At 49.0% G+C, this 24,051-nt stretch overlaps 1 protein-coding gene across 5 annotated transcripts in view; it reads left to right on the top strand.

Moving 5' to 3' along the window:
* Window positions 1-417: 417 nt before the first annotated feature.
* The window catches only part of Col6a3 (collagen type VI alpha 3 chain), a 77,764-nt gene continuing 54,130 nt past the window's right edge, over window positions 418-24,051 (top strand). Inside the window, exons 1-3 of one of the 5 annotated variants that reach the window (XM_013359152.3) lie at window positions 418-667; window positions 16,667-16,787; window positions 18,171-18,788. In XM_013359152.3, coding sequence (XP_013214606.2) covers window positions 16,697-16,787; window positions 18,171-18,788 — 709 coding nt within the window. In that variant the 5' untranslated portion in view covers window positions 418-667; window positions 16,667-16,696. The remainder of the gene's footprint in view (window positions 668-16,666; window positions 16,788-18,170; window positions 18,789-24,051) is intronic. The other 4 variants (XM_040268062.2, XM_040268064.2, XM_013359150.3 and 1 more) reach the window with 4 other exon arrangements.

Raw genomic sequence — 24,051 nt, 5'->3', positions numbered from 1 at the left:
ATTTGAAAGGGGAGATTATTAGGAGAAGTCTCAATTCAGAAACTTCAAGAAGAAACAGGAGGGTGTGGTGAGGGTGGGGGGTTGCATTTCCTGTTTTCCTTTCAGATGGTGTTGGAAAACACGGCAGGAAAACCATGGAGACCTACAAAAAAAATTCCAAAATTCATTCTTTTTGCCACCAGGGGCTGGGCCCAAAAGGTGATGGGTAGAAGTGGTCATTTTTTTTTTTAAAGAGCTGGGGTTTGCAGGAGTCCAACTAAACGCTTGTCAGGCGAGCGCCCCGTTCAGGGGGTGACGTCAGCTCGCAAGAGAGGCCAGAAGCAACAGAGCCTGGAGTCTGGTTTTCATTTACAGTTGGGCCAGTTCTGCAGTGAGGAGGGGGAGAGGAGGGGTCTGGAGGAAGGAGGAGGAGGAGGAGGAGGAGGAGCTGAGGAAGCCTGACTGTACCCCTGGACCCCGTCCAGTGTGGAGCTCAGTCTTCTACCAAAGGCCGTTCAGCTCACAGGCTCAGCCTCCACAGGCACCGCCAGGAGAAGCGGCCTCCTCTGCTCCCGGAGCCCCCTCGGGTGGAGAAAGGCCGGGAAGAGGCCGCAGAGCGTGGACTATGCATCTGGCCAGACAGAACTGACTCGGGAAGCGCAGGGACGTGAGGCCAGGTTTGCTCAGGGTAAGTGCGATTTCCCCGCGTCCAGGGGCAAGAGGGAGAAGGCTCTGTAAGCAGGAGGTGGCTGCTTCTCGGTGGTCCGTGGCTGACACTCACTCTGCTCACCCGTGTTCCATATGTGTGTCAGGTCTCTGGAAGATTCCGAAGATCTCTCTTTTTCACTGTGGCCACTGGGTTTTCCTAACGTGGTGAAGGTCGTGGGTTGCCTGGGAGAACACGGTTTCCTTTCCAGCTGGGTGTCTGCAGCTGTCCACGCACCCTGCTTGTCCCTCACAGAGGGCTTCGGCTCACGGTTGATTTGGAGTGACTCCTCCTTCAAGCCCAGCTGGAATCTGCTTTGTTTGCAGAAGTGTCTTGCTGGGGATCCAGAGCTACCTGTTGAGCAGACCCATCCATCGGGGTATTTTCTCTGGCTCTCTGAGGAGGACACCAGGTCAGGGTGTGCCCAGGGACCTTCTGCTCTGGGCCACCATGCAAAGGATCTTGCATGGGGTGACCCTGATGCCTGGGCTCAGAGCCAGTCCACAGTTCCTCAGCCACGATCAGGGATTCTTCTTTTTAGGAGATTTTGTCCTCTGGGGTTGCTTGAGGGGCTGCTGGGGTCAGAGGAGGAGAAGGAATTTGGCCGAGTGGATAAGGCAGGGCTCCTGGGGCCGAGGCCGCCTGTGTTGTCCAGATTTCGAGGTCAGGGCCAAGCTGGGAGGCCCCAGGGCTATTCCCTGGGTGGGAAGATGCCGGGTGGGGTGACCCTCTTTCATTGAGGATGGCAACTATCCACTGATGGTGGCCAGCCTGTCTGGGGACCCAGTTCAAGCCAACTATGTTAGAAAATCCACTTAGGCAGGGGTGGGGTCACCGAGAGGGCCCTGTGGAGTGTTGGGGTGTGGTCAAAGGAAAACCAGAATTTCACTCTGAAAAATCAGCAAGCTTGGGGGCAGATTCACAGGCTGGCCTGGACCCCAGGAACAAAGTGCTCTGAGTCTGGGGGAGTACCTGCACCCCACACCAGCCAGCCTCCCTCCCTAACCACGGGGACACTGATGAGAACCACAGGGACTCAGAGCCTTAAGGGGGCTCAGGGCACATGTGGATGGACAGTCTCCAACTTCCAGAGGACCTATTCTTAATGCTGCAAAAAGCTGAACAGAAACGGCTTTGAAATCAAAGTTCTATTGCTCCCAAACACAGTGGTCTTGAGAACGGGTTGGTGGGCTGTTGCTGGTGTGATCAGACCTTCCAAGTTCTCTGCGGGGCGGAAGGTAACGGAGAGATCCGAGGCTGGAAGCCTCTGGGGCACCGCTCGCTGGCTTCAGAGAAGAGGAGGCAGAGGCTCCTGGATGCTGGGTGGCTCGTGAGCCCCGAGGGCACCGCTCACCCAGAAAGCCCAGCGCACGGGGGGGCCCCACCTGGTGTGTGTCGAGATTTGGAAGGCGCTGCCTGACTGGTCCCCATGGGAATTCCTCCTGTCACGTTCTATCAGAAATAGCAGGGACACTGGTTTAGGCTCCCTAAGGGTCTGCCGGCTAAGAGAAGTGCAGTGGACGGCAGGGGGGTGGTGGCCCTGCCTGGACCACCCTGGCGGTCCTCCTTCAGGCCATCTCTAGGTGTGGAGGCCTTGGAGGCCCGAGTTTGCTCCGTTCTGGGAGGGGCCGACTGTGGGGCTGAAGGCGTGGGGCTCCAGGTGCGGCGCTTCTTTCACAGAAGAGAGACTGTGTCTGGGCGTCTTTGTTTAGACAAGGCGTTTTGTGGCTGTGTGTCTTTCTCTCTCCCTCACTCATGACACTGAGCAGCCACTGAGTGGCCTTTGGGTGGGGAGGAGAGCTGGGGGGGACACCACGCCTGCTTGGGTGCTGTCGGTGGCTCTCGGGGATTTTTCCTCTCTGGGAATTGGGGGGTGTGGCCAAGATACCTTCCTGCGGGGGCAGGGCATGCCCTAGTGAGGCGCCAGGGGCCAGCACCCACCTGGAGTCTTCATGATACTTTTGAGAAGAGGCAAGTACCTGAGTAGGAGCTGGCCTTACGTCTACATTTTGCTTCATTCCCGTGCATCTCCCTGACTTATGCTCTGTGCCTTTTTTTAGTTCTGACGTTAGAACTTAACAATCACTTATGGTAAAGAGGAAGAAGGTCCTCTGCTCTCTTGCCTAGTGATCATTGATTTCGGTTCAGACAAATCATCTTGATCTTGGTTCTGGTTGTGGAGCTTAGAGCCAGTTTGAAATGAGATTTCCTTCATCTCTGGAAGCTGGTGGAGGGCTTTTGCCACGGGGCCTTGGCTCGTTTCCTTGTCGCTTCTGAGCATTTAGTCACGGGGTGAAGTGCAGCTGTAATAGTGGACAGTGCCTCCCCCCACCCAGTTTTGTTGTGAAATTCCACATTTACGATTTAAAATGCTCCAGCAAGTCATGGATTCTGTTGTGTGAGACTTTCTTGCAGGCATACTAACAACTTCCGTAATAATTTTACTCGAAAATTAGTTGTCACTTCTCTGTAGAAGAAGCTGGGGAAGAATGGCAGGTGGTGTCCCTGTCTGAATGGGACATTGTGTCCCAGGCGGGCTTTCCCGTACTGACCTTCGGGGGAGCGAACTTTACACAGTGTCCTGTCTGCGGAAAGCAGGCAGTAAAAACACACCGCTGTGGCACAAACAGTTGATGATTTGGGGAGTGACCTGACATTTAGAAATTCTATTATTAGCTAAGGAAATCAAAGCCCTAAAAGATTCAAATTTTAAAGCAAGGGAGCTTCACAAGGTTTCCATCAATTCGGACAGCTGTACCCTAAAGGAAGGTTATTTCTATTCCCCGGTTTGTAGATGAAGTTTTCCTCTTTCCACTGTAAAAATCCTAAGAGACAAATCTACACTTTAAATACAAGACGTGCTTGCCCCGTCAAGCCCATAGTAATGAATGGCTTATTCTGAGTGGGGACAAAAATTTTGTAAAGAGAAATTCATTATTTTTTTTTTTTTTTTTTTAATGTGATTTGCAAAACATTCTGGTCTCACAGTCTGTTCTCGGGAGAAGATGAAGTTTTGAGTAGGCACAGGGACAGCAGGGCCTGAAGGTGTAGTTTGATATCTTTCCTCTAGAGGGCGGTGCACTCCTCTACAGGCCAGAAAAATCTGCTGGTGTATGGCGTTTCTTAGGGTGGGGTTGTGCAGGGAGTCAGTTGATTCACACCCCTGCAGAGCTGTGGGCAAGCTTAGGAAAGGCATAGAACCTGTTTCAATATGTTATTACTGTTATCAATGTGACTGTTCATACTACCTGAGGTGGACATAAGTTTAGAATTTTATTTTTCACCTATGCACATGTGTGAATGTATAGCGATGAAATGGTCTTGGAAGGAGGTGCTCTGTGCTCAGAAGCCACTGTGCTACCAGAGCACTGAGCAAAGGAGAGCTTTTGAAGGAAGCATTTCACTCGCATCTCATTACAGAAGTTTAAGTGAACGCAGGTGCTTGGGAACCAAAGTGTATTTGCATATTTACATCAGATGCTGTTCCCACATAGAGCTATTACAAAGTTTAACACTGAAAGAGATATTTAAATTAGCCAATCTTGTAAAAATTCCTAAAACATTCCTTTCCTGCCTTTTACCATTTTCTCCAAATGGGCAACGAGTTTTAACATTTTTAAGGAAGTCACACAAGCTGTAATTATGAATGTTCCCATTTAAAGTCTTTGCTAATTCAAAGATGTATCACTGAAACTCAGACTTAAGACTTTAGCCTGAGTTAACTGCTTTAGGAACCCGAGGTACAGAATTCCAGCTTGGAGCAAAGCAACGTGCCTGGCGTTGGTCTGTGTGTTCTCATAGTTATTTGGCTTAGTAAGATCCATCGGCTCTTAGGGCACTAGTTTCAAGATCAGGGGAGGGGGAAAAGTGACTGAGACGTAGCCCTTGCTCCTCAGGTTGCTTGATTTCTGCTTGGTTATTTGAAATACTGAAAATGATGGTCTTGGTGGGTGTTTCCTCCTTACATTTATACTCCAGGCGAGAACTTGGGCTCAAGGAGGCACATGGCTGGTCTCAGACCCAGTAAGTAGCAGAAGCAAACCTAGCATTTCCTGAGTGTTCTGCGCTGTCTGACGTTGCAGATATCTGGAGCTGGTACCCTGATTAAGAGTATGTTTTTGAGTATCTGGTGGAGAAAGGTACTCTTTGCGCTTACTAGTGGAGCAACATCTTTTAAATTGATTGAGCAGAGGAGTAACTGTTGTTTAAAAAAAATATGGAAAGAAAAAAGAAAAAATTGAAACAAATACAAAAAGTTCTGCCAAACCCTCTCCCACAGGCAAATAGTCTTGAAGGGGTCTGGCTGCATTTAGCAGAGTGTAATCCGCGGTTCTCTGAAGTTTCCGACGCAAGGAATACAGAGAAACGCTGGAGAATTGGGAAGGGCAGGGAAAACTTCAATAGGAAGTACTTCTGTGAGATCCGCTGGTGTGTGCCACACAACCGATTGCCGTCGGCCCGGTGTATCAGGAATTGGCCGCTGGACAGAAGACCCATGGGTCAGTTTAACTTCAGAATTAAAACTTGAACAGCAGCTGGAGATGACTCAGTGCTCAAGGGAAACCATTCCAGGAAACCGGTTTTTTACTTCTGGAATGTTCATTAGTTGATTCAGCAGTCCAGCATCCCCAGAGCTGCAGCCAGCTTAGCTGAACCCACAGATGGCCCTGAGCGGGCACCAGGTGGGGGGTGGTGCTGGTGGTGAGCTGGGCAGAACACCCCAGGGCCTGAGCCCCTGGCTACAGAAGGAAGGTAGAAAGCTCAGGCCCTCTGCCCGATCCAGTGATGGGGCTTAACGGACACATGAAAGTCAGGCTGGGAGAGATCAACGGGCTGTTACCTGCCGAGACAATAAGGAAGTAGAATTTTGCAAGGTCTCTATTTTAGAGACGAATTTTCTCTTTTGCACTTGATTATGAATCAGAGAACAAAAATGTAACTTTCTCATATGATGCGGGAGACTTTTAGCTACTTCACTTTAGTAATTTATAAAAAAACACCATGGTTTCCAAGAGGCCACTGCCCCCTAAATTCTTGGTCAAGAAAGGCAGAGGTGGGGGTCAGTAGGAAAGCGCCAATCTGAATCCACAGCCGGGGGTGTCCAGGTGGGAAGGCAATGGGTGTTTGTGCCGTTGCTTTTGAATGGCTGGTGCTCTCTCTTACGGATTGAGGTCTGCCTCGTGGTTATCGATAGCAGGATAAATGGAGAGCGAGTCTTGTGTGGCTGCTACGTATTTAAGAATGCAGAATGCTTTCGACATCAGCTGGTGTCTAGCTTCTCAAGCAAAGCAGCCATGGGCTTTCTGTTTCGTGGTCATTATCTTGGGTGCTGGGAAAGTGTTTTTAAGCAAATTTTTGAATATCTGGGCAATTAATCTGAAGCCTCTTGGGCTGCCTCTGTAGAGAGAAGGACACTCACTGTGCAGGACCTGTGTCAAGGCACAGCCATCTCCCCCATGGGGAGGCTCCTCTTTCTGCGTGGCTCTGTGGTGACACTGAGTTGCTTCACGTATCACTGTATGGGATTTTACCAGAAAGAGTGGAAGGTCTGGAGTCAGCTACTCAGTGTTTAACAAGAATGCCAGTAGGGGACAGGGTGGTGAGACCACCCTGCATGATCAGAAGAACTTTTAAGTTTTGCTGTCACAGGACATGCACTCAGAGCTGGAGTCTGTTTCTTTTCTTTATTTTTTCCCCCTAGAGTGATTCCATAGGAGAGAAATGCAAGACCCTAGCTTTAAAATAGAAGGTAGAAAACCAGCTTCTGACGAGTTTCTTTGGAGAGGTTTTCCTCAAGTCCTTCCACATCACTTGCTTTCGAGGATTCCCCAAAGGTCTGTCAAAGGGCGAGCCGTATTGAATTCCATCCTTCTCCTCCCTGCTCTGGGAGAACTCATGTTCTCCTCTGTCCTTGTTGGGACTCAGGCAAGAGAGAATGGGAAAGAGAGAGAACCAGGGGATTGCCTTCCCACAGCAGAGAAAGGCATGTGGCAGAGACGAAGGTTCTGGGCGTCCCAATGAACGAAACCCGAGTTCTCATTTGCAGTGGGGGTGTGTGTCTGGTGTGGTCTTTGTTTCTGCGGCCCCCATGTACACAGGGCAGGCAGGAGTTAACCCCACGTCTAGAGAGTTGGACAGCCTGGTTTTAAAAATCGGTGCTGGGAGGAAACCAAATAAAAGTCTTCAGAATGGGAGCTCTGGATGCATTTAAGCCTTTGTTTTAAAATGACTTCCTCATGTGCATGTGTGGGTCTCCTTCTTTAAAAAGATTTCCAGACGGGGAAAATGGCAAGCTTTTGAGTAGGCTTAATGAAAACTAATTTCACAGAATTGCAGAATGGCCTGGGAAAGTCTTTGGAATATGATTGAATGTGATTTCAGGGCTAAGGGTGACCTTCATAATAAGAGATGGCTTTCACGTTCCAGTGGATAGCAGCTAAGTGGAAAGAGCTGCCCCGAGTCTTTCTGAGAACGAGGCAGGGTGAAGATGGAGGAGTCAGGGGGCCCACTGGGAAGACGGGTCGTCATGAGCTTCTCTTCCTGAATCTGCTGCCTGGGGACAAGGTCTCCTCCTCCTCCTCCATCTCTGTAAGAAGAGCTCAGACATTCGCCACCACCAAGGAGTCTCTTTCCCCTGGAGACCCCGGGAGCCTGTGGGTTTCCTGGCTTCTTCGCTTGGGCTTTGGAAGTGCAGCTCTGGGTCCGGGTTCTGCTTCTGTCTGAGCTCTGAATCATTTTGCCTCATCTGGTTTTACAACTGGGTCTTGGGGGGAGGCACGGAACCCCCCTTGGGGACAGAAGCCCAGGCTGTGTGGTATGTTCTCTGTCCTTCCGGGGGGGGGGCGATGGGGGAAGGACATGGGAAGGGGAAGGAGGGGGATGGCTGATTCATTCCCCCTTATTAACTGGGTGAGCTTAGTGATCATTGGGAGGGTGGTTTTTGACATCTTTTACTAATCTAAAGGAAAAAATTCTCCACCATTTGTTGCCAGGAAGTTTGGTTTTAAAAACTGAGGTTCCAGGACATGATAAACAATAGAATAGATTTAATTGCAAACAAAAGCATTGACAAATATGCCTCAGCTGGGCAAGAGCCCAGGAACCGCTCGGGGGGGCTACTCAGACGGTGGTGGGCGTTTCTCCCACCTGGGAGCTCAGCAGCAGCAGACCAAGTGGCTTGGTCATCAGTGGGCCGATGACTCAGAGCCACAGGGGCCTTGGACCTGCCTCTCAGCTGGAGCTGCTGCACCCTGTCCTCCTTACCCTACCCCCCTTTCTCCCAGGACCTGGGTGGATTCCAGAACAACGATTCCTGTGTGTTGAGTATTCGTCTCATTGCTTTGGGTCCAGTGGGAAGCCCTTGGCTCAGGGAGCTGGCTACTCTTCTAGAGATCAACTTGGGGCAAGAAGCATCTTCACACGTGAATACAGACCCACGTGAAATTCACTCTCCTTAGAGAACAGTTGAAGTAGGTCGTGGCTTAGCAGGATTTTACAGATCTCATCCTGTTACCGGTTGATTTTATTGAGCACCGTTGAAGACTAGGAGAGTCTGTACAGAGCCACGCAAGTCTAACCTATGACAGAACTGGTGGATTCAGCACGTGAGGTACAGGGAGGGCTAAAAACCCAGGAGTGGAGACTGCTCTGTGCATGCTTCACCCACATGCTGTCCACACTGCCTGCAGAGGCTGTGCTGTGCTCCCGTCCTGCACCCAGGTCCAGGGTGATGGCCCAGGGCCAGGGTGGTCGCCCAGGCCCAGTGTGGTCGCCTAGCCCTAGACCCAGGGTGGTTGCCTAGAGTCAGGGTGATGGCCCAGGCCCAGCATGGGCACCCCGACCTCATGTTCTGTTTTCTCCCACACGGATTATTATATAGCACAGTGCTTTGTAATGAGACCCTATAATATTCTTGTGTCCTAATTCTTGAACAAAAATGCTACTTAAAATCTTGCATCTCCTGCATGGGTGAAATATTTTAAAATAATTGAACAGGATCTCCCAAAAGATTTGCATTAAAATCTTCAGATGATTCTAAATTTTATTTTATTTTTCTATTTTTCTTTGCTTTCTTTTTGGTGCTGGGGCCTGAACCCGGGGCCTTAGGTTTGCTAAGCCCATATTCTACCACTGAGCTGCACCCCTAGATCCTTGCCTTAAAATTTTTGACTGGAGTTATGATGCTTAAACTTTGGGGTAGGTGGGCAGATAGTAGCATAGTTGCCTTTTAGAGTCACAAATAACATGGATCCTATGCCCGGGAAACCCCTCATTCACAGATAACAGTTTTGTACACAATTGTGGGAGAGTCACAGATGCTTTGAATCTGTGGGTACTATATTAAAACATTGGTCTAGACCAATTACAATGTCACAAGCAATTTTGGAAAGAATAGACTATATTCCTGGGAAGATCTCAGCAAGATGCTTATTCATGACCAAAAGTCAGCAACTTAGCGAGGCCCTGTTTCTAAAAGAAAACCTGATGATCATTTTTTTTTGGGGGGGGGGTATTGGGGATTGAACCTGGTGCACTTAACCACGGAACCACAACCCCAGCCCTTTATACGTTTTATTTTGAGACAGAGTCTCTCTAAGTTGCTGAGGCTGACTTTGAATTTGCCATCCTCTTGTCTCAGCCTCTCAAATTGCTGGGATTACAGGCATGAGCCATGGCGCCCGGCCTGATGATCAGTTTTAACAGAAAGAATCAAGACTAGCACAGAGTGCAGTGTGCTTTCATGTTATTTAAAAGTGTACATCATTCATTAATTGAGGGCTCACAAAAAGCACAGACATTCTACTTTCTTTGGGTTTTTGAAGAAACTCTCAGGAATGGTGTCTAACAGAGTGTGGGGAGAGCGGCAGAGCCTGAGGGAAAGGTCCAGAGGTTCCCAGGCCAGAGCGTGGGTATGAAGGGTGTCCAGAGTGAAGGGGCACAGACGGGCTGTGGGCATGGTCATTGGTGGTGGAGGGAGAAGTCCGCCAGCCATGCAGTGGGCTCTGGGCTGTGTGTGGGGAGTGCCTTGGGCCCACGGTGGCTGGGACATCGCTGGAACTCAGGATGGCTGCCCCGCCAATGTACTGACCTCCGGAGATGGGGCCGCTGCTCCTCTGTGTCCTACGCATCTGTGCCTGACAGGCCTCGACCGTTTCAAGCCAAGGGTTAGGCTGAGCCTTCCCGTTATCACCACTCACTGCTGTCACTAACTGCAGGAAGAAGCATGCTCCGTGGGTGACTGCTTCTGAGCTTGTCGGACAGCTTTCCCTTCTCCTCACCGATTCGGTTCCAAGAGGAGGGTGCCTTGAAGGGGCTCTATTTCGGCTGCTGAGAGGCTGAGATCTTGCTTTCCAATTCCCGAGTTGCAGCACAGGGAAGGGTGGTTTCACCCCAGGGGTTGCCTCTCCTGGGAAACCCAGAGTCGCAGCGCGTCTTGGAATTCATTCGCTGTTCAAGGTTCATTCTCCGTCCCACCAACTCTGGCAGGTGGGGCCCAGGCCTGCTCCCTCCACACGCTCTTCCCTGGGGGGCCTGACTGCACTCAGGAGGGGTCGATGGCAAGTCCGTGGCTGAGCTTCAGGATTCCTCTGTGCCTGCTTTGCCCCTGTCCCTGGGTGGCAGCCTCCCTAAGGGGCTTGGCCCTCCCTAAACCTCCCTGCCATCCTGGTAGCAACCCATCTGGACCCCAGACTCCTGCCTTGCTCATGGCAAGCCACATGGTCATCCACCAGTCACCCATCCACCTGCCATTTCTAGATGGCCAGACGAGGACACGAGACTCGCTACCTTTGGCCTCAGTAACTGTGTGGGGAAATGGCACTCTTGACCACTGGGATCACAGGCCCCAGGGACCTGTGGTGGGAGGAAGTAGCTGCTTGGGCTTGGCTGGAGCTGTTCCCTAGCTCAGGGCTGCTGGTCAGGGCAGGCGCGGCCCTGGCAGCGGGTCTGAGTCTCCCCTTCCTAAGGCTCAAGCCTTGACCAGGCCTCTCCTCTCCCTCCCCCAGGGTTACTTAGAGCAAGAACAAAAGTGGAATCAGAATCCTGTTTTCTCCTTTTAGTTCTTAAACTAAAAACTAAGCTCCCAACACCCATTCCTGCTAACTCGGTGGCGGCATGCTAGGGTCCATACTTACCAAGCTTTTGAAAACTGGCAGGTGGTTTCCTGGGCCTTATCTTTTCATTTACTCCTTTCATTGTAAAAGCACACAGCATAAAATCTGCCATTTAACTGCTTTTCAGTGTACAGTACAGTAGCATTAGCTGCATGGACCACAGATCTCTGGGCTTTCTGATTTTGCAAGATAGTTCTATGTGCAGAGTAGCAGCTCCTTTGCCCCAGGCCTGGGCAGCCACCATGCCTTCTGCCCCTAGGAGTCTGGCTACGTCTCAATACTCTTATGAGGGACCATGCAGTGTATGACTTTTGTGACTGATGGATTAGCACAATGTCCTCAAGTTTCTCTGGTGTTCTAGCCTATGACAGGATATCCCTAAGGCCGGGTGTGTCCATTGTGCGCTCACCATACTCTGTCTATCTGTTGACGGGCAGTTAGGTCATTTCTACCTCTTGGATATTACAAATAACACCACGGTGGACACGCATGTGGGAGCTGCTCTTTGAGATTCGGTTTCCTTTGGGCATATACTCATAAAAGGAAATGGCTGGACCATATTTTTAGTTTTTAAGGAACTTGCCAACATTTTGCATAGCAGCCACACCATGTTGCATTCTTGCCGACTACACCAGACTTCCGGCTTCTCCCCGTCCTCATGGAGATATATTTTATGTTTTCTTCTTTTGATGGTGGCCATCTTAATGGGAGTAATATCTCCATGTGGCTTTGATCTGCCTTTCCTGATGACTGATGTGTGGAACATCTTTTCATACACTGGTTATCCATCTGCAAGTCTTACCCATTTACAAACTCTAGTTGTTACTCCTGTTGTTGTTGAGTTCTTTATATATTCTGGATATTAAGCCCTTAGTAGATATATGGCTTGCAGATATTTTCTCTCCTGCTCTAAATTGTGTTTTCAGTCTGTTGATTCTTTACTGGGCAGAAGATTTTCAGTTTGATATAGTCCCACTTTCCATTTTCTGCTTTGTTGAACTGCTTTTGGTATTATGTCCAAGAGCTGGTGGCCAACCCAGTGTCATGAAGACACCCCATGTGTCCTTCTAGGAGTAGTATAGTCTCATTTGGGCCTTTCATCCATTTTGAGTTTACTTTTGTGTGTGGTGGGAGGCAAGAGTCCAGCTTCATTCTTGTGGGTGTGGACACTCGCTCCTCACGGCTCTGTTGGTTACAGAGACTGTCCCTTTCTCCTGCATCGCCTTGGTGCTCCATCAAAGACCCTTTGACCCTTTGTGGGAGTTTCTGTTTCTGGGCTTCTGTTCTGTTCCATTGGTCTTTATTCCAGTGCCATATTATTTAGATCCCTTGAGCTCTGTAGTATGTTTTAAAATCAGGAAGCGTGAGTCTCCATCTTTGCTTCTCTCTCTTTATTGCATTGGCTATTTGAGATCCTTTGCAATTCCCATTTTAGTATTTTTTACTGTTTCTGAAAAGTTCCTTTGACACTTTGATAGGGATCATGCCGAGTCTGATTACCTTTGACTTTGCCTGGGGTTTTATGGACATTTCCACATCATTGTGACTGAACATGGGGATGCCATTTATTTATATGTTTTTAAATTTCTATCAGCACTGTTTTGTGGGTTTCAGGATACAATCTTTTGCCTCCTTGGTTAAATTGATTTCCATGTATTTTATTCCTTTTGATGCTGTCATAAATGGGATTGTTCATTTTCTTTTTGTATATTTTGTTGTTAGTGTATAGAAATGCAAATGATTTTTGTGAATTGGCTTCATATTCAGCAACTTTGCTGCATTCTATTACTAGTTCTAGCAATCTCTCTCTCTCTCTCTCTCTCTCTCTCTCTCTCTCAATCTGTGTGTGCATGTGTTTTTGCAATCTTTAGGGTTTTCTGCATATAAGGTCATGTCATCTGTGAACAGAGATAATTTTACTTCTTCCTTTCCAATTTGGACGCATTTAATTTTATTTTCTTGTCTAGAGCAGGATTTCTCATATTATGTTAATAGAAGTTGTGAGAAAGGGTATAATTGCCTCTTTCCTGATTTTAGAAAGATTCCAGCTTTTCACCATTGAGTATGATGCTAGCTGTGGGTTTTTCCTACATGGACTTTATCATGCTGATGCAATTTCCTTTTATTTTGTTGAGGGTTTTGTTAAATTATTAAAGGTTGCTCAATTTTGTCAAATGCATTTCTGCATTAATTGAGATGATCATGTGATTTACACCCTTAATTCTATCAATGTGATGTATCACCTTGATTTTTATGTGTTGAACCATCCTTGCATTCCTGGAGTACAGCTTGCTTTGTTATGATATATAATCCTTCTAACACATCCTTGAATTTGTTTTGCTAGTATTTGAGAATTTTTCATCAATATTCTTTTAAGGATGTGGGTCTATAATTTTCTTTTCTTATAGTATCTTTGCTTAATTTTGTTTTCAGGGTAATGCTGGCTTCATAAAATAAGTTTGGAAGTATTCACTCCTCTTTAATTTTTTTGGAGGAGTTTGAGAGGGTTGGTGTTAATATTTCTTTAAACGTTTGGTTGAATTCTCCAGTGAAGCCTTCTGCTCTTGGGCTTTTCTTTGTAGGAGGCTTTTGATAACTGATTCAAACTCCACCATAGTTATAAGTCTGTTCAGATTGTTAAACAAGTTTTTCATGATTCAGTTTGATGGAGAGTATATTTCTGGAAATGATTTCATTTTTCTAGGTTACCCATCTTGTGGGTGCATTTCTGTCCTCACTTCTTCCAGTTACTGTTGAGTCTTGCTCATCTTACAACTTCTCAACAGTGGGAATGCTGTGCCAGCCAGTTCCCAGGCCTGATTTACTCTCATCTCTCAGCCTGCTCAGGAATAGTCACAGCATCTTCCAGATGGGGATGTTAAACAAGGGTGCAGGCATTTGGGATTTGGGGATACCACAATTTTAAAAAGTGCAATTGAAAATCCAACAGGTATTTGCAAACCAGAGAGAAAGAATTCAGCATCAGCATTCACATTGATGCTGAGTGTCTTTATATATTGTAATTCACTACAAGACCTTCTTTAAACCTTCATACTGTAACAATGAAATATAAATTGTGATGGTAACCCAATCTCCTTAGAGTAAATGCATTTCAGTTTCTTCAACCAAATGGAACTTCTTATGTAACTGTGATCTACCTCATATCATTTGCAGTATCAGTGTGCCCAGTATGGGAAAAAAGTGCTCAGTATGAGAAAAAAAGAAATGAGAGTTTTAATGGATGCATGATGCTGATGATGAGATTGGCTCTGGCCTCTCCTCTGGGACTCTTTGGAGAAACTATGGCCATCTTCAAATTCCAGCCCCCTGGCTTGGTCACTGGGAGGTGGTGAGCTCTGCCATCAAGGGACATGGGTCCACACTTGCAGTTAATGGAGTCCAAGAAACCAGCATGGCCCAGGTGCAGTAGATGCCAGGGCGGATGGGGAGGACTTCAGCTGGTGCTTCACAGAAGCAAGGACTCAGAAAGACCACACTCAGTCATGAAGAGACCGCTGCTCCCAAGCTGTGCACCTGGTTGCCTGGGATAAAGCACGTGTTTGGTCAATTCTGAGTTTAGTGAGTGTGGATTTCTTTATGTTGTCTCTTACTTCTCAGAGCTGTTGTGTGTTCAGAGTATTGTATTCAGGGCATTCCAAACTCTGTTGCCTTTCCCCCTAGAACATTTCATGGATTGAGGTTCCATGGCATCTCCTTTTGGAAATGCTGAAAGAACCTGCCTTGGAAGAGAATGGTTCTTACTACTCTTCTGCATCAGGCATTTAGTAAGCAGGTGGCTGTATACTCCTCACAGGAGCGGTGTTAGCCTCGTTCCTGAGTTACAGATGGAAGATGGAAGTTAAGATGGAAGTTAAGATGCGAGCAATTAAGTGACCTTTCCAAGGAAGAGTGTGGTAGATCCAACGTCCAGATTTATCTGATTCCAGGCACCTGTCTTCCCCATACCATTGGCTCCTTATCTGAATCCTAAAAACCAAAATGGAGGCTATTAAACTAGACTGACAGCTGTCATGTAATCATGGAGTTGCCATGGAGAAAAAAAGAACCACTTTTTTCTTATCTCCATCTCATTAATCTTCAGATGCCATTTACCAGGTGGCTCATTAGTTGTGTGACTTTGGTCATTTAGGCTCTGAACCCCAGTTCTTCACGGTAAGCTCGGGGGTAGGCATCTACATAGAAGGATCAGGCGAAGATAATGAGGTCAATGAGGACAAGTTGGCATGTGGTGGCTGAACGACTTTGATAACATTCAAAACAGTGGCTTGATGACATTCCAGACTGTGGGTGTTGCCAATGCCCTTCTCCCTCAGCACTGTCACCTCAACTCCTGACCAGGGAAGCCCTGACCAGTCTGGGAAAGACGTCTCTGTCATGCAGGCTGCAGGCAGGATCAGCTTCACAGCTTCTGGGACCAGTGCCCAGTGGGAAGGAGGGTCTCCTCTGAAAGTTCTTAAGAATTTCAAGACAGACACAGCCAGGTGTGAGGCCAGGTCCTGGGGCCTCTGAGCACAGGTCGACAGGAGACACCAGAGCCTTGAGCTGAGAGGAGGAGAAAAGATGTGCCGACCTGGCCAGGGCACTTGAGCCTTGGCAGAAAGAGCAGGCAGCTCTCTGGAGGGGAAGTTCTCGGCCCCCTGGACGTTCTCTGGACTGGGGAGAGGAGGACGAGGGCACCCATGCGAGGCCTTGAGGTAGGCGGGAGGATGTGGGCAGGGGGTTCTGATGACACGGCTCCCGAGGCCACATGATCCCGAACGTCGCTGCCTGGGAGTCACAGAGCAGCCACCAGCTGGTGCGCGGTGTAGGAGACTGTGGCAAGCAGCTGGCCCCCGGGTCTGGCTCTGCAGCCTGGTTAATTGAACCTCGCTGGCTTGTTCCACTGTGCGGTGGCTGTTGGCGTCCAGCGGGGCAAGTGCTGGATAGCCTCAGGGAGAGGGCAAGGTTTGAGACCATCCCGGGCCATGCTGGGCCTTGCTCACGCTCTGACTTGGACAGAGCCCCTGCTCTCCTGAGCTGCAGCGTTCCTCAGTGACTCCTTTATACATAGTTTATAAGCAGAAGCTGCCGTCACACCCTGCCACCTTTCTGTGAGTACCTGTGCTCCTGACCAGGTAGGAGCCTTTTCTTCCCACCGTTTGCTCAGGAATATGCTCTTTCCAAATTCTGCCTGCCTCGGTTTGGGAGGAAGAAGGCAGACTCCTTAACACAGTCAAAATAATGTCATCACTAGGTTCAAAGACGCCCATTCATATGTGTAAATAAAACTGCTTTTCACAGTGGGAACAGTCTGGGTTCAGTGTTACTGATGAGTATAAAGAGGGTGTGCTTTCAGCTTGTGGTGAAACCACTGTCGGCGTCCATCAGAAAATGGGGCCGTGCACCTCACCCTCTGTAAGAACGTCCAGGCAGGAAGTCAGCAGCTCATTCCAGGGGGATCCGTGACCCGTCTGCAAAAGGCATGAGGTCTCCTGGGACAGAGCTCCACCTGGTCACCTCTACACGCACTGCCCTCCCTGCCTCCCTCCTCTCTTAAGGCTTCCAAGACAGAGATGGCAAAGCGTCCAGCTCTGGTCCCTCCCTGTGTGTGCCTGCAGCTGTATGTCCCTGAGCCACGAGGTGCATGACTGTGTATCTGTTTTTGTCCATCCGTCCGTCCATCCAGCCATCTACTCACCTACCTACCTATTTATCATCTGTCTATTCTTTGCTGGTTAAAAAAAATGGATCAGATACAAAGCCCCCCTGGGAGGTCTAAAAGGACCTAAAAAGTACCATATTTTGGGAATTTTTAAGCATGAGAATTAGAAAACTCAACCATTCTCTTCTGCCCTATTTTCTCTTTTAGGTTCAGACTTGGTGCTTAGACAAATCCACAATGAGGAAGCATCGGCATTTGCCCGTAGTGGCCATCCTTTGCCTCTTTCTCTCAGGCTTTTCCATGACCTATGCCCAACAGCAACAAGCAGGTAAGGTGCAGAAGTGCCCTTCACTTTATAAAAAGGAGTATCCTGTTCGGATTTTAGATCTCAGCCATCACAAGCTCCACAGAGAGCTCAGGCCTGTTTGTAGACCAGCCATTTGTCGTAGGAGGTGGATTCAGCTTACAGACCCCTTGGATGCTCTTCACCCTTTCCTAAAACTTGAGTTTGATACCGTGGAGGTGGCTTGAAAGAGGCCTGCTCTTCCTGAGCGTGAGCGGAGGTTGGCGTCTCAGAAGTCCCACCTCCGGGGGAGCACATAGGCAGGGAGGGGACAGACACTGAGGGGGAGAGGCTGTCCCTGGGGGAGAGGCAGAGCCCTCCCGGTATCCCTGGGCACAGAGGGAATTTGCCTCTGGCATCACGGGATCTTTACACATCTGTTTCCTAGAGCCGTTTCTTATGAGGTCCATCCTAGAGATCCTATTCAGAGTTTGCTTTAGAGTCTTAGAAAAGTGAGGAAAGCGTCCTGCATTGCCAGTTGTGAGGCACGGACTGGGTCCCCTTCCTTTGCCTGGAGAGCAGGCCTCTGACGGGCCTCTCCCCCGGGGCCAGCTGCTCTAGATGGGCAGGTGAGTGCCCCTCCATGGGAGGGGAGTGGCTGGGGCCTCTGATCAGCCCCAGATCAGCAGAGTCCAGGAGCCTGCCTGGTGTGTGGGCCAGTCTCTGGGCCACTGATGGCCGGCTGCCCCGAGTCCCTACCCTCGAGGAAGAGCCAGATCCCCCTGTGAACAAGATCAGTGCCCTTCCGTGTCTGTGAAGCCTTTTGCACAGTAACTAGTTAGAGAAGCTTTCTCCCTGCTCAGAAATCTGAGAAAAAGGAGCCTTTTCCCTCTCTACATTTACACAGTTCTTCGCTACTTAAAAAAAGATGTACTTGTTTATTTTTTGCAAATTAACCACAACATTAGGGGTCAGTTCAGGTAAAACAGTGTAGTAGTCACATCACCTCCTTGTCAAGGCCCGATTTTATGCCCCAGACGGAGGAATGAGCCTATAAGGCCACAGCTGGTCACCATGGTAAGAGGTCCCTTTGGTCTGGTCAAGAGGGTCTTGGGGGTCCAACTGTGGCGAAGCTTGTGCTTGAGTTCCAAGACACCTAGGAGGTCTCTCCCACTCTGGAGCAAGCTGCTGGCCCTGAATGTGGTCACTCAGTGTGGAACTCGGGCTGTGACCGGGCACCACAGCTGTTGATTCCATGGGGCTGGGGCCCTGCTCCCCAGGTAAGTCCACCTGCCTGAATGGCACCAAGTGTGAGTCCTTCAGTAACAGCAGAGCATCAGCTGGATTGTTGAGGAAGTTTTGCACTGATAGGAAGTGATTTAATTGCTTGAACAGTAGAAAAATCTAAACCAATGTCTTTTTTTAAAGATGTCAAAAATGGTGCCGCTGCTGATATAATATTTCTAGTGGATTCCTCTTGGAGCATTGGAAAGGAACATTTCCAACTTGTTCGAGAGTTTCTATATGATGTTATAGAATCTTTAGCTGTGGGAGAGAATGATTTCCATTTTGCTCTGGTCCAGTTCAACGGAAACCCTCATACCGAGTTCCTGTTAAACACATACCGCACTAAACAAGAAGTGCTTTCCCATATTTCCAACATGTCTTATTCTGGGGGAAGCAATCAGACTGGAAAAGGATTAGAATACGTAATTCAAAACCACCTCTCTGAGGCTGCTGGAAGCCGGGCTGGTGACGGAGTCCCCCAGGTTATTGTAGTGGTGACCAATGGACACTCAGAGGACGGCCTTGTTCTCCCCTCAGCGGAACTTAAGTCTGCTGACGTAAACGTGTTTGCCATTGGAGTTGAGGATGCAGATGAAGGAGCGTTAAAAGAAATAGCAAGTGAACCAGTCAATATGCATGTTTTCAACCTAGAGAACTTGACCTCACTTCATGACATAGTAGGAAACTTAGTGGCCTGTGTGCATTCATCCGTGCGTCCAGAAAGGGCTGGGGACACGGAAACCTTTAAAGACGTCACAGGTAACGGCAACATCGCCGAGCTGCTCCTGTCCTGCTGTCCTTTGCAGCTGAGCTTGGCAACCGCTGGCCTTAAAGCAATGCCCTGGCTAAGAGACGGTGGGGAGTAGGAGAGATGACTGTTGATGGGCTTAAAAACAAAGGTTTGCGTACCTTCTGGAGCCGCTTTCTCAAACACGGCACTTGGCCACATCCAGAGGAGGCCTTTGTTTTTGAAACAGCTGATATTTTAGCTAAAAGCCGAATTCCAATAGATCACAAAAGAGACCTCAGCTTCCTTAGAAAAGCATCTGGTGAATAGCACCCCCAAAACTGCTCTGGGCACAGTGACCTGTGTCCCCAGAGGCAGCTCCATGCCAGGAGGGGCATGAACAGAGAGGGAAAGAACGTCCACCTTCTGGTCCAGTGGAGAGCAGAGAGCTCCTCTGTTCTGCCCTTTTTCTGAATTCATTTCAGAGAATTGATAGAATCCGAGTGGGAATAACCCTAGAAGGGATGGAGTATGAATATGTTTGGAAGAAATTGAGTCCTAAAGGGCAGGGGGCATGCTGGGGAAGTCCAGCCGGGGCAGCCTCGGGCTCTGGCCCTGCCTGGAGGGTGTCTGTGTCCACCATGCCGTACCTGTGGCCAGGCCCAGAGACGCTGTTTGGGTTCTAGTGGCCCTCACTGGCCATCCTGGAAGAATCCATAATGCATGGATATCACCTTGCTGTGCTGTTCACAGTGACGTGGCAGAGCTCATTGCCACCAGGTCGTTGAGCCCATTAACTATCCTTCCAGTGCTAAGTGCCCTGAAGAAGGAATTTGATAAGTGAAATTCCAGAAGGTACCACAGCAGCCCTGATGAGTGAGTGGGACTAGGTGTCTGCAGTGGGGACAGCAGGGTGGAGGGACACCCTGCATTAGAGCAGAGTCCAGAGTCCATGTGGCCCTTTGACAGCCGAGAGCTGAGCGTTCTGGATGGAGCAGACGGGGGTTAGCGGGGAAGGAGGGAGACATGCAGCTCCACACGGAGGGCAGGGAAGAGGAGGGGGCTGTGTCCTAACATTCTGAAGTGGCAGCGAGTGCCAGCAGGGCTGTCGTGGATCACCCCCATGAAGGAGAGGGTGCAGAGGGTGGCCTTGGGCTTGGGTGCTGGGAGGGCTCAGGGGTGAGATGGGCCCACACGATGCTCAGGAAACAGGTGCGGACTTGAAGTGTGGCCGAGTTGCCGTCAGAATTGCTGGCTGAGGGACCCTCCGTGTGCACCCCGTTAGCATGGACCCCTCGGCGGGGTACCTGACTTGCTGCAGATGCCGCAGGCCCTCTCAGAATCAAAGGGGTTCCCAGGTTTGGAGCTGGCAAAGAGGGAAAGGCAGAGAGGAGGGGAGAACACTCTCTGGGGGAGGAAGTGCAGGGATGGCTTGTGAGCTCCTGCAACAGCCGGCATGGCGTCCTGGAGAGCAGGAGCAGCCAGCAGGAGTGCGGAGAGCCACCTGTAGAGAGGGGACTTCTGGGGCAGACAGTGGGACTGGTGGGGTTTCAGGTGATGCGCACAGTGTGGCCACACATGCAGAGACGTGTAGACAAGCCCACTGGGGAGAGGAGGCTGAGAGACTGGGGCTTAGTGGGGTCACCCACACGGACTTCAGAGTCTCTGGAGATGACCTGAGAGCAGAGTGGACACTGGTGGAGCCTGATGGATCCGCGGTCATTTAGGAAGATGGGGAAACTCTTGAGTGTGCCTAGCTACAGAGCGAGGGGAGCATTCTCGAATAAAGAAGGAGTGAAGGGACAGCGGGGAGCAGGTAGGCACAGCATGGAGAAGGTGGCTGGAGGAAGGGAGACCAAGGGGCAGATTCCTGCTCAGCCTTGGAAAGTGGTCACCGCAGGAGGGCTGCAGGACAGGGACAGGGCCGGGGGAGGTGACCAGGGGCAAAGTCAGTCTCCTGTCCACCAGGGTCCTGGAAGCAGCAGGAAAAAGAGAGATGAGGCTTTAAGGCACACGTCATACCTCCGGGGGCCACGGGGGGAACTAGGGCAGGGCAGACGGAGCAGAAGAAACCTGGAGAAACGCAGTGCTGTCTTTACTGTGGTCAGAATCACGGGGCAGCTCTAGGGAAACATCCCAGACACGGCTTTTCATAGCAGACTGGGAGAGAGATGGAGGTGAGCAAGCAGGAGAGCTTGGGTGACCGGGGGCTTCAGAGCCAGCCAGCCCTCAGCCTTCCAGAAGGCTCTTCTCACACGGCCTGCCCTGTGGTCCCCAGATTTGGACTTGGTAGGGGGGAAGAGGAGCTTCCTGGCGGTGGGTGGGTCTGCTTCCCAGGAGAAGGGATAAGAGAGTTGGAAGGTCCTCCCTGCCTCCGCCCTGGTGGTGGTCCCAACAGTGGTCCTGCTCGGTGGCAGGAAAAGAGGGTGGTGTCCTCAAGACGACCCCAGCGGAACGTCGGATTCCAGGGGCATGGCAAGGGCACCTTGAGCGACCTTCGCTGCCGCAGCAGTCAATGTACACTCACGCATCTCGCGAGGCGTACAGGGACGCAGCAGCCATGTCCAGGGCAGGCGGGGATCAGTGGAGAAAGGGGCACTTTTTAAACTGATGCTTTGGCAAGCTCACGAGAAGGCATAGCTGAGTTTGCCGGCATGCGTAGCTGTTCCGTAGATGGACAAAACCCAGGTCACCACAGCAGAGGCCGAGTGGGCCCCTCACACGGTGCATTTCCACACAGAAGAGAAAACCTTTGTTTTTACGCCAAGCAAGCATCTCTGCCGTCTAGTGTCTTAGCCCCTAGCGGCCCAGGTGGACTCTGGATCTGTTTACGTCGTCTTTTCTAATTAACTGCACTCTGCCACGCCTCTGGCATCACGCCCACCGCATGCTCCACAGCAAAAAGTAGTAAAAATTAGAGACCTACAGCGTGGGACTGTCTCCGCTTACCGAGCTGGGAAAAGGCCCGAGGAGGGCCTTCTAGGCCTGCTAGCAAGCAAGGGCTTTTCCCTCATTTCTGGTCTATTTGGGAGCTTTTCCTACTACGGTGTTCTTGATCATGAAATAAGAATATTTTATAGGTAAAATGTTAATGGTTGCCACTTTCTAGATGAATTCTACTCAGTTAATCGATCTTCACTGGTTATGTTTTAAAAAATCCCTTCACCAATCTTTTTAGAGCCCGACTAAAACAAAAGCTGAAGGCAGCAGTGAGGATTTCAGCATAGAATTCTTTTTTTTTCTGCAAAATATGAATATTTCAAAACTTCATGAAACTGAGCTACAATTTCATGTTTGCTTTATAGGAAATAAAAACGTGGCTTTTTTCTTAGAAAGGGGAGCATCACATGAGCTAAGAGAGGCACTCTGCCTGCAACACAGTGCTCAGGAAAACTGTGTCTCCAGTTGGGCAGAAGGAGCCAGGGATTTTTCCTTGGAGACTGTGAAACTTTTCCAGAGAAAATGCCATCAGGGGTGGGGATCCATGAGCCATAAAGACGAAAAACCAGACATGCTTGAATTTTCAAATTGTCGATAGGTCTGACTTCTCCTGGAGTTACTGTTGGTTGTTGGTATACCTTACTCTCCGTAGTGCCCAGGGCTCCTGGGTCTGCCTGAGGCTTTGGCTCTCCAGATAACAAAGCATGCTCTGTGTGTCCCGTTACCATGTGTGTAAGAGTATGGGGTTTTATTCAGTGATGACAAATTATCCAACGTTTTTATGACCTGCTTTTGCAGACGTTCAGTCTCTAGGAGAGAAATTTTCACTTACTTTCCCCCAGGGATCATTTCTCTTATTAAACTATTATGAGTGGCAACCCAACTAAGTAATAAATGAAGAAGGAAAAGTGTCATGCTATGACTTAGGTGTCATTTTTTTTTTATTTGCCATACCGATCACAGGTACGTTTCTTTCAAATGCCACCATGTGCTGAGTAAGTGGCAATTCTTTTGGTGTCCTGCAGGGCCATGGGTTTCAACCTGGAAACGTTGAGGAAGCTTGTGAGGTGATGTGCAGAGCATCTGCTTTTTGCAACCACCCGGCCATTTCTGTGGCCCGCTAGGTGGTTCATACTCCCTGGCTCTGCCCCTGCCCAGGGGCCTTCAGGAAGCTTTTGCTCGACGGCCCAGTCTTATTTGATGATTTTGTGCAACAATTTTGGAAAGCACGAGATCTTCATACATAGCAAAACAGCTCTCCTCTCCTTGTATCTTAGGAGTATTTCCAAGTTACCACAGTCACCTGTGCAGAGGATAAACTTGCAGGGTGCTATCAGGCCCTCGTGAATGTAGGGAAGAGGAGCAGTTCCAGGTTGGGCACTTCTGCTTTGGTATGGCCCGTGGGCAAGCTTGGGTAGAGCATCGTTTCTTTAGAGCAGAACACTTCAGTTCTATGAGACAGGATTTGCATCCTTTTCCACAGTGAGGATAAAAACAATTCCACTGCACAAGGAAAAAAAAATTAAGCGTACAGTGTTCATTGGCATTAAAATGATCAGAACAAATGGTCTTCTATATAATATTACAATTATATCCCTAATATAGCTTTCTAGAACTCCAGAATGTAAACATTTATGCACACATAAAGTCTCTTCCAAGTTATAGAAAACATTTGCTAGAACAATTTTGCTTTTCCTCTAGTTTAAAGCAGCCTGATTATATGTTTTAAATGAGATCTTGCAGTATTTAGCTCTGATTGGAAGGCCCATTGGTAGCCAGTTTTTGCTCAGTGCTTCTGTGTAACCCCCATTCTCCACAGCAGAATGGAAGGCTCACGGCCGCCGTGGTGGGGAGAGGAGGAGGTCTTGGTCAGTCCTTTTTACATCCTTTAAATGATTCCAGAGCTAATTCTGAGTAAGGTTTAGCAGATGCTTGTGGTCCTGCTAGAAATCAGTTTAGGATGTCATAAAAATAAGGTTGGATAATTATGTCATGGCTGGTTTCATATCACTCTGCTTAACATTATTCTGCATTATATGACTGAATACAGAGGCAATGGCAAGAATAAATGAGTAAAAATCCAGCCCAATTCCAGGTCTGCATTTGAGTTTCATACAGATAAATGGCTTCAGGGCAAGAAAATCAAGCCCCCAATCTATCAGAGTATTTTAAAATTAAAACTCTAAAAGCAGTTTGAATTCTGACCCACAAGGTTGCAGGTGCTCCGCCATTTTGATTTTAAGGGAAGAATGATCAGTAGCTATTCAAGGAATCACTTAACATTCCAGAAGTTTGATTCACAAATTTGTGAAACTGGGATTCTGTTTACGGCTGTGGATTCGCATAAAAATCCTT

The sequence above is a fragment of the Ictidomys tridecemlineatus genome, chromosome 7, assembly GCF_052094955.1.
Source record: "Ictidomys tridecemlineatus isolate mIctTri1 chromosome 7, mIctTri1.hap1, whole genome shotgun sequence".
In the NCBI taxonomy this organism is placed as follows: Eukaryota; Metazoa; Chordata; class Mammalia; order Rodentia; family Sciuridae; genus Ictidomys; species Ictidomys tridecemlineatus.
The sequence above is the reverse complement of the archived record's forward strand: the minus strand, read 5'-3'. Positions and strand labels throughout refer to the sequence as shown.